This window comes from Pyrus communis, chromosome 3, assembly GCF_041283825.1.
Source record: "Pyrus communis isolate YQ-2024b chromosome 3, ASM4128382v1, whole genome shotgun sequence".
Lineage (NCBI taxonomy): Eukaryota > Viridiplantae > Streptophyta > Magnoliopsida > Rosales > Rosaceae > Pyrus > Pyrus communis.
In genome coordinates this window covers 6,552,848-6,562,023 of record NC_142567.1, presented here as the reverse complement: position 1 = coordinate 6,562,023, position 9,176 = coordinate 6,552,848, and the positions used below count along the sequence as shown (strand labels likewise).

At 37.0% G+C, this 9,176-nt stretch overlaps 2 protein-coding genes and 1 non-coding gene across 4 annotated transcripts; 1 reads left to right on the top strand and 2 right to left on the bottom strand.

Moving 5' to 3' along the window:
- Nucleotides 1-1,129, top strand: LOC137716123 (vascular-related unknown protein 3). Of its 2 annotated transcripts, XM_068455523.2 has the most exons (3): nt 1-472; nt 601-669; nt 808-1,129. In XM_068455523.2, the coding sequence occupies exons 1-3, from the start codon at nt 104-106 to the stop codon at nt 943-945; spliced, it is 576 nt and encodes a 191-aa protein (XP_068311624.2). In that variant the 5' UTR covers nt 1-103; the 3' UTR covers nt 946-1,129. The 2 variants fall into 2 exon arrangements, with proteins under 2 accessions (XP_068311624.2, XP_068311625.2); XM_068455524.2 differs by lacking the exon at nt 601-669.
- A 1,173-nt stretch (nt 1,130-2,302) lies between these two features.
- TRNAG-CCC (transfer RNA glycine (anticodon CCC)) lies at nt 2,303-2,373 on the bottom strand. The gene has a single exon. It is a non-coding gene; the product is annotated as a tRNA-Gly (tRNA).
- Nucleotides 2,374-2,729: 356 nt separating this feature from the next.
- On the bottom strand, nt 2,730-6,578 carry ETFALPHA (electron transfer flavoprotein alpha). The gene is made up of 8 exons (XM_068454671.2): nt 6,382-6,578; nt 6,075-6,257; nt 5,582-5,793; nt 4,976-5,139; nt 4,557-4,715; nt 4,062-4,114; nt 3,349-3,489; nt 2,730-3,028 (listed from the first exon to the last, which is right to left on the bottom strand). Exons 1-8 carry the CDS (start codon nt 6,463-6,465, stop codon nt 2,951-2,953), a joined length of 1,074 nt encoding a protein of 357 aa, XP_068310772.2. The 5' UTR covers nt 6,466-6,578; the 3' UTR covers nt 2,730-2,950.
- Nucleotides 6,579-9,176: the final 2,598 nt, after the last annotated feature.

Below are 9,176 nucleotides of genomic sequence, written 5' to 3'. Positions count from 1 at the left end.
GACGTCTTTTCTTCAACTTCCCAACAGTTTACTACCAACACCATATTCCTATATTTCCCTGTTCTATTTTCATCATCTTATTAATTCAAAAAGCACTACACAGATGGAAGATCGCTCCAGAAACTCTATGATCGGAAGAGGTAATTCTTCTGATACAAGAACCACTCCTCAAGAGTCCCCTGAGGAGAGTAGTTGGACTATGTACTTGCAAGATTTCATGACAACCAATAGTCAAGACGATGACGATGACGAACGCAGTTCTTTCTCCTCATACGGTTATGAGAATTGTTCCATAATCTCCGACGCCGGTTCTTCAGTCACCCGAAAGTTTACTATTAATGGAGAAGTTTTAGGGTTTGGCGTGGTTGGAGGTTATAATAGATCTGGCGTCATGTTTAAGAGACAACCCAAAGAAGTTTTGCTTGATGATGCTTTGGAGGACACAGCTACTTCTCCAGTAAATAGTCCCAAGGTGGCTATCCTAATTCCTGATTGTTTTTTTGTTGGTCCAATGTTTTTTTAATCATGCTAGCTGTTTACAAGTCAAATGTTTAACTTATGCTTCCCAGATTTAATTAATTTCATTTGTACTTTCATTAGATTTGTAATCTAAGCCGGTCAACTGTGGAACCAACACTCCAAAAAGATTATATAGACATACCTAACGCGGTAAAAAAGAAATTTACCGCACTATTTTTTCATCTGTTTTCTTTTTATTGTAGCCTTGTCTTTTATTAATCTGGTGCTTATTTTTGCAAACATTGAGTTCTTAAACTGATGGTGTGCTTTGAATTTTTGCTCTTACAGGAGAAAGGAAGTACTTCTGGCGGGGTGGATGAGAGAAATGAATCGGGATTTATTGGGAGAGAGAGTGACTGCACAGAACTGAAGAAAAGAGGACTTTGCTTGGTTCCATTTTCTACGGTAGCAAACTATTTTGGATGAATCATTGCTATCATCGTCCATATTTACTAGTACCTCAGTGAATACGTAAATCTCTTCTCTCTCTCTCATGATCATTGATTCTGTACATAATGTGATCGATTGCTTTTATCATATGCTATTGAGCAAGTACACTCCATGTATCATCAATTTCAGCAATAACAAAATCAAAACCAGTTGTCCAGTAGCTGTAGACGATATATGTAGTCTTTTCCCGTTAGGTTTATAATATGATCACAATCATATAGTCATGGTATCAACAGTATCAATATTATAAACGACGTATCGACGGCATATGTACACTAGCATCTCTTGAAAGTGTGTAGTTAACCACGCTAGATTAAATTTGCATATACAAAATATAGCAGGCAGAATTAGTGTTAGATGAGGTAAGAGACATTAATTTAATGGGCCAAAACTGCACAAATTAACTTGATTATATTCGTCGAAACTGTCTTACAGTGAGGAAATCAAATAAGTTCATTGTTGAAGATCCCCACTAAAGGACCATTTTGTTGTAATATATCCCTTTTCGAATTTATCTTTACCTTAAAAAATAAACATTAACTACTAGACACATCAAAGAAAAACGCTTGCCACTTAGTACTACGATTTAGTGTTATTTCTCTTCACTTGCAAGTAAGAAGTTGGTTTAATTCTCGTCAAAGGCAAATTTGAACCATATTATTGCTAACCCATTGTGAGGTTAAGTTCATCCCCCTCCCCCTTAGTATAAATAATATCATTTGTTTTATAAAAAAAAAAATAAAAATAAAAAATAAAAATAAAAAAGAACAAACGTGGATTAGATTGCTTGTTTAAAAATATCAGAGATATACCATTCACACCGAACACAAAGTACTAGACATACTCACATATCTGTCATCTGTGTACTGAAGAAACATCCTTTGTTAGTAGCCTTTCATTTGGATACCCAGCACATGCACATGCGGTTCCCTCACATAACATTTTTTGGTTTATATGCTACATGTATATTCGCATTCTCTCACTACAAAGTGATTGAGCATTATCCAAGTTTCTCATGATCGATCACTCACTCTTATCATCATTAGTGTATTTTCCTGGCGGAGATGGTTTCACCCAACCATTGTAAAATTGAACTTAAAAGCGAGTTCGCTTTCTGTTTCGTCATTGTTATCTTATGTGGTATTGGTGGCTCGCTGAATTTTTCTCATTAGATACACTTTGTCTGAGCTTTAACAAAGGCTGTCTACAGTCTACCGTTTTGTAATTCCTTTCTTCTTTAATTGGGTTGCCAATTTTAAGAGAGAGAGAGGGAGAGAGAATGAGATGAAGTTGAATGTTTTAAATGTGTAAAAAAAATATAAAAAATTGGGTGTGCGCATCCAGGGAATCGAACCCTGGTCAGTACCGTGGGAGGGTACTATGATACCACTACACCAGATGCGCTTGCTTATTCTAAGGATTTATAGTAAGTATACTTACTACATTTTCCCAGTTTGTTATTTCTTGATTTATGAAGCACCGTTAAATTCACTAGCCAAATAGAAGCTCGTTCCAATCCGAAATTCTACTGTGCTTCGACATGTGGCATGCATCCGACTGGAGAAATAAAGAGATGGATGTGTTGTCAATGATTTAATTACCAAAAATTAAACAGTCGAATATCTCGATATATACCGTACACTGATGTATACCAAAAAAGCCCGAGAAACCATTACTAATAATAAACAAAAACTAACAAAAGGAATCGCCTCTACCACTTCTGTTTTAAAATATCTACGTTTGCTAACGCATATGACTGATTGAGATGGGAAATCCACAGGCGCCTTTGGCCTCTCTTTTTTTCTTTCCAATAAGTAACTCTTTTGTTCATAAAAATGAAGAAGAAGAGGATTCACCAAAAGAATTATCAATTTGGTGTTATTCAAATTTACACCATCAGTTTTGAATATTGTTACAATTATTCAATTGTTCAGCTATTTTGCAGCACCCTTTGGATCCTTGAAACGAGCAGGTTTCGGGTTTATTTTTTCTCAGGAAGCTTCTCCAGCAACTCCGGAATAACTTCAAATATATCGCCTACGAGTCCATAGTCAGCAACCTGTGATGATTGAATTTTATTTTACTATTGGAATGGCAAAATCAGCAGCATGTAAGTGCATCCATGTCATATCATTCCAAAAGGTCTTGCAACTACGAAAACTACACGCAAAGCAAGTTTTGCGGAACGTAAATTCCCTAAACCTAAAACACAATCTGATTCATATTTCAAGAACGCTTCTCCCTTTTTCTTTTCAGCAGCGGAGGAAGTAAAAATGGCTTGGACCCTTGGATCTTTGAGAAAATACTAATTTTTAAGAAATGAATGCATCTTGTATAGGATGAACCTTGACAAAACTTCGAGAGAGTTCAAATCATCACCTGAAATATTGGGGCATCTGCATCTTTGTTCACAGCAACAATGTACTTGGAATCTCTCATGCCTGCTAAATGTTGAATGGCTCCTGAAACACCAAAAGCCAGGTACAACTCCGGGGCTACTATCTTTCCAGTTTGGCCAACCTAACAGACAAAGCAATCACATTCTAAGAGAAGTTAGAACCAAAATACAGGACAAACAGAACAAAGGACTAACTATAACAGGATCAAGGATGTGAGACATCATATCCTTGAGATAGTGCAAATGGTTAACATTCATGATATCTTTATGGCGAACCATTTTGAAATCAGAACATTCAATTCCAGGAGATGTTTTGCCTGTTGACGAAGTATAAACTAAAGAGGAAAAAGCATACTAGCTTTGACTAGAACAGGTACTCCAATAGTCCAATGAAGCATCTGCTCTACAAACTACTTAATTGGGACTACAAACTACTCCAATAATCCAATAGTCCAATGGTCCAGTGAAGCATCTGCACTACTAACTACTCCAACAGTCCAATGACTAGAACAGAAGATGTTTTTGGATCCCAGAAAGGATTCTGAATTGGGACTCAACAAACCCTTCTATATGGGATGAATTATTCACTTGTTGCATAATGTCAACTTATAACAGATGAGTTTTGAGAGTATCATGTCATTACATTAAACACAAAATATTCTTCAAGGTTGGGAAGAACATTTATAAATGTTACCTGCAGCTCATTAGGAACATATCCTGCATCAACAGCAGCACGGGTAGCTCCAACTAATGAAAAGAGAAGAAACGTCAGATTTTTCTTATCCACATTGCAAAAACAGAACATGCCTATAAGTTCAAGTATGGAAGGCTAAAATTCATCTAAATTGTGAATTTAATGTATGTTGTTGATATAACTCAACAACATATCACATTGCTAGAACAGAATATGTGTATAGACTCAAATATGGAAGGTTAAATTTTTTATAAATTGTGAATAAATGTTTATACAACTCAACTAAATTCTGTATATCATATTAAGTCATAAGAAAGCATGGCAAGTAATCAACCAGAAACATTTCAGCTTATCAGCATACACACAGCCACAACTCACACACGACAAAGTAACAAGAATAAGATGCACGAAGAGCAACACTAATAAGATTACAGATGCTGGAAAGAAAGAAAAAAAGAATGGAGTTCTGAGCACAAAAAGGATCGGTGGAATTACCAGCTGCACCAAGTTTCTCTGCAAGTTTTTCTATCATTTTGAAGTTTTCAGCACTTTTCAACGCACGGCCCCCAGTAACCACAACACGAGCATTCCCAAGATCAGGCCGTTCTGTATCCTGTGATGTGTGCTTTACATATCGAGATTTACCAACAGAATCTGCAAATGAGATATAAAGCTATTTTAAAAGATGGCCTATGTTTTAATAGTCAATTAGGTAAAAAATTTAACAGCTCCATTTATGATCAAAAGGACGTTTTCTAGGGTTACACCATAGACATTTGTAGCATTACCGTTGACCAGTGAAAATGAATTCACAGGTGGGCATAGAAGCAGTCACATAACTTCTTGTTAATTAAATTAGATTTAAACGTATATTTGACTAGCAGATATTATGCATTCAAAAATGACAATCTGACCTTCACCAAAGGTGGAGAGGTCAACCTGGGAGATAGGAGCTTCATTTGATTTCGAATCAGCCCAGATGGGGGACACTGGAAAAGATGTTGACCTAATGCTCAGCAGACAAGGGCCAGCACCAGTGTATCGAACAGTACAAAGGGCATTTCCGGCATATATTGGCCTGCCATATGAAAAGATAATCTTACATTCTTACTGGTAGCTTGATGAAACCGACATGTACCACAGATACACAGTCAAAAGTCAACCAAGACATGCTTACACCGGAACGTGAAACTAACCCCTCTAGACCTTTCCATAAGGGAAACAAGATACAAGAATAAAGACATATTTCATGTTGGCATGCATCTGAGTTATAGTAAGCAGATAGTTCTAGTTTGAAGAGCAGGGTATTTCCTGATGCATGAGGATATGATTTTGTAAACACAGTTGTAATGGCTTTGATGGATTATACTTCGGTGAATTGCTATTTCACCATGTTGTACTGTTGTTTCGTTAATTTCATTTTACCAAAGTCGTTATGTACAAAAGAAAAACAAAATCACCAAACAATAATTTACATAATACGAGAAGTGATCACAACAACAACCTAACAACAAAGTTACCTGACAAATAGATGAGAATCAGAAATTTCAATCACATCCGTGATTGGAGAAACATCTAAAAGCGCAGCAGCCCGTGGCAGTATGTTCTTCCCAAATGAACCCGAAGCAGTGATTACATGTGAGTACCCGCCTTTCTGCTGAACCAAATGGATCAGTCTAGCCCAAGGTTCTGCTAGATGATGACTAAATTTCTCAGAATCAGCCACAAGCACCTACACAAACAGTTAGCAATCAAACACCATAACACTCTACATATTTCAAAATCCCATATCATCATATGGGTCAGTAACCCATTTGGAAATATAAAGGCGGTTTGATAACCATTTCGTTTTCAATTTTAAATTTTTTGGAAAACCGAGAACTCGTTTGGTAACAATATCCTGTATGCTAAAAACTAAAAACTGAAATGGTTATCAAACGGGCCCTAAAACAACCTCAAATGCAAGATTTTTAATTACAGCTTGAAGAACATGCGGGGTGCCATTTGAGATACCTGAGAAACTGACGGGTCACACGAAGCGGCATTCACAGCCGCTTCGTGGAGGGCAGGGCCGGAGCCTGCTAATAACAACGAAATCGAGTTTTCGTCGCTCAAAGAACTTGCAGCCTTCACTGCGCTGACTGATTGGGGTTTGATAGCACCACCTTCATGTTCGGCTAAAACCAATGTGCTAATCTGCTCAATTATTCGAAATAAATCAGAAAATTATACAATTACAAACTGGTAATGAATTCTCAGTAAATTAGTCGAAGCGAAAATTTTGAAAATTCTGAGGTGACTGGAGGAAAGTGAGACTTACGGATCTTGAATTGAAGGATGAAGCGAAAATTCGTGACTTGAAGGAAGGAACGATTCGTTTCCTGAAGGCTCTGAAAGCTGCCATTTCTGAAGCTCTCTCCCTCTCTGTGTGTGTAGCTTTTGGGGACGATGACGATGGAGGAAGAATGACATAGGCAAACGATCGAAACGGCTGAGCTCCAAACGTCCTAATAAACGTGGCGCATTCTTATCAGTTATCACAACGGTTTTTAAGAAAGAACGGTGCGTTTCACTTGGGTCTTCACTTTTTTACCTTCTCATTTTACCAATTTACTAACGATGACGATCCCATCTAACGGCTATATAATAAATAAATAAATAAACAATTTTTTTCGATTAAACATTTAATTATAGATATGTTAATACAATTATTAAACGATTTTCTATTGAGTTGATTTTTTAGAGTTAATCTTTAGAATTTGACCTATAAAAAATGAGAAGGTTTCTAATATTTCCTTGCAAATTTTACTCTCTTTTTTGTGTGACCATAGATGGCATTAAATTGTTGATATTAATAATTGGACAAACATGGATGAGATTGTAAAATTACACAATGCACAAGTACAAAATGATGTATCATGATTCACTTGAAATTATTAAATTATTGGAGATAGTTTCAACAAAAAATATCGCGAATAAATTACAGATTGCATGATTTGTAAGATACTTTTTGGGTCTATGGCATCTTCCAAACCTGACACATCACGATTTGGAATATACACCTAGACTTTCACGCCTCGAACCCTAGATACGTCAAGGATTGACACACGACCAAAAATAACCAAGCTATTCAATAACATAGTCATTTTTTTCATGGTTACATCTAACCTCTGTGCTAGACTGTCTACGCACCTTAAGACGAAATCAAGCCATTCATAGTTCAGCTTTTGATAAACTCTGATATTTCTCATAGTACTTTATAGCAGAAAAACATAAAGTTCTAGAATCACTTAATAGAACTCAACTAGCATGATTCACTAGATTGTAGACTACATAACAAAACCATATGCCAATCAAGATTGTGATTTCGTTATTCACACATATCACCATGTTCTCTAACACAATTCAACAATCACCACAAGCAATCTATTCCATGAATCAAAGATGCACTATATTAATACTTAACTATGTTGATCACCCAACAAGATCAAGCATCGCTTCACTGATTTTAATAAGCCAACCTATATATGGTTTACTGTATATTCTCTACTTGAAATTCAAGTATTCAACATCGTAACTCTAAGTTACAATCACAAGCGTGAACCTGAGTAAATTATGTGCATAAGAATCTAGGGTTCCGGGCCAACTCAACAGAATAGAATAGAAAAAGGGATTCCGAATCACTGACCACAATCCAGCAAAGATAGGGTTCCCCAATGCAGATTAACTAGGCGGACTCTAGGTATCAATCTGATAGTGCAATTCCCAATATGGATTAACTAGATAGGACCACCTATGATCTAGTGACAAAGTAGGTAGTGACCTCCCAATGCAAATTAACTACGCAAAGTACCCTTAGAATGCGTATGATCCCCCAATGCGGATTAACCATGGAGAGTCACCACTAGAATGCTTATAGTCCCCAATGTAGATTAACCAGGCGAGACCATCCATGTACAACACTACCACATGGTGCTGTAATTTCATCGCATAGGATATAACATACACTATAGACTCCACATAAATGATGATTGTAAGCACATACACTACAGACTCCACACGATCAACAATTATGTAATCACAGAGACGTACAAGTTTTATAGAATAATTCTTATACGGTCCTCGGCATATCTTTTCATACTAGTAATCACACATTATCATTATTGTTATCTAGAAGCTTAATACACACGTAAATCCCAATAAAGTGCCACTTGCATGCAAACTGAGATACACATCCCTAAGGTGGTTCACTAACTAAGATAGACCCACTAGACTCTATCGGGTCTCTAGTAGTGCTAACTTCCGCTCCTAAGAATGATTCAAAACATATTGACCAAAAGTCAACCTTCAGTCAACATGGTTAACAGTAAAGTCAACAACCCTATGTAATTCAATACGAAAGATCTGCACATTGAATTTTTGATCCATAAATTCCTAAGATTCTTACATAAAATGAATAACAACATACTATATTTCGTGATGATCCAACGGTCGAATCTTTGTTAGTGACGGTTCTTTGTGAATTTAGGTTTAAACAATGAAATCTCATCAAATGGACATCGAAAATGAAATCAAGGCATATAAATTAGTCTAAGAAGACAAAGTTGGGTAACTGGCAACGCGCCACCTCCACACACGTAGCGACTGGCGGTTCTGACTCGTTGGAGTTTTTAACGATCACCAAAATGACTCAAATTATACTAGCATTAAGATAGTGAGGAATAAAGTATTTTTCATATCTTCACTGGAGTGTAAATCTGGCCAGAGGACGGCGAAAATTGTCATGGAAGTCACGAATTTGCTGTAATTTTGTGTTGTCACCGTGGATGCTTCGATGGGTGATCGGAACCCATGGATCACATCTTGGGGTCCTGGGCTATTAACTAGTGGTAATGATAGACCTCGGGGGTGGACGGAAGTATGGTTTTGTCGTTTGTGAGGTTCGGAGCTATTGATCTCGATACGTTTAGAAAACATGGCCAAATAGGCACAAGGTTGGTGGGTTATGTTCATGAGGATAAGGAGTTTAATGGTGGTGGTGGCAACAAGCCTTGCCGTAAGGGCTCGCCGAAAAAACCTCAGGAAGTCTGATTGAACACAAGTTAATGGGCCATG

What these genes read in the sequence shown, in the direction of transcription:
- LOC137716123 (XM_068455523.2), top strand. Translation starts at nt 104, where the DNA reads ATGGAAGATCGCTCCAGAAACTCTATGATCGGAAGAGGTAATTCTTCT. An exon ending in CTCCAGTAAATAGTCCCAAG is followed by an intron (nt 473 to 600) that starts GTGGCTATCCTA and finishes TACTTTCATTAG; the next exon opens with ATTTGTAATCTAAGCCGGTC. An exon ending in ATATAGACATACCTAACGCG is followed by an intron (nt 670 to 807) that starts GTAAAAAAGAAA and finishes TTGCTCTTACAG; the next exon opens with GAGAAAGGAAGTACTTCTGG.
- ETFALPHA (XM_068454671.2), bottom strand. Translation starts at nt 6,465, where the DNA reads ATGGCAGCTTTCAGAGCCTTCAGGAAACGAATCGTTCCTTCCTTCAAG. An exon ending in CCTCTCCACCTTTGGTGAAG is followed by an intron (nt 4,716 to 4,975) that starts GTCAGATTGTCA and finishes TCTCATTTGCAG; the next exon opens with ATTCTGTTGGTAAATCTCGA. An exon ending in AGAGAAACTTGGTGCAGCTG is followed by an intron (nt 4,115 to 4,556) that starts GTAATTCCACCG and finishes TCTTTTCATTAG; the next exon opens with TTGGAGCTACCCGTGCTGCT.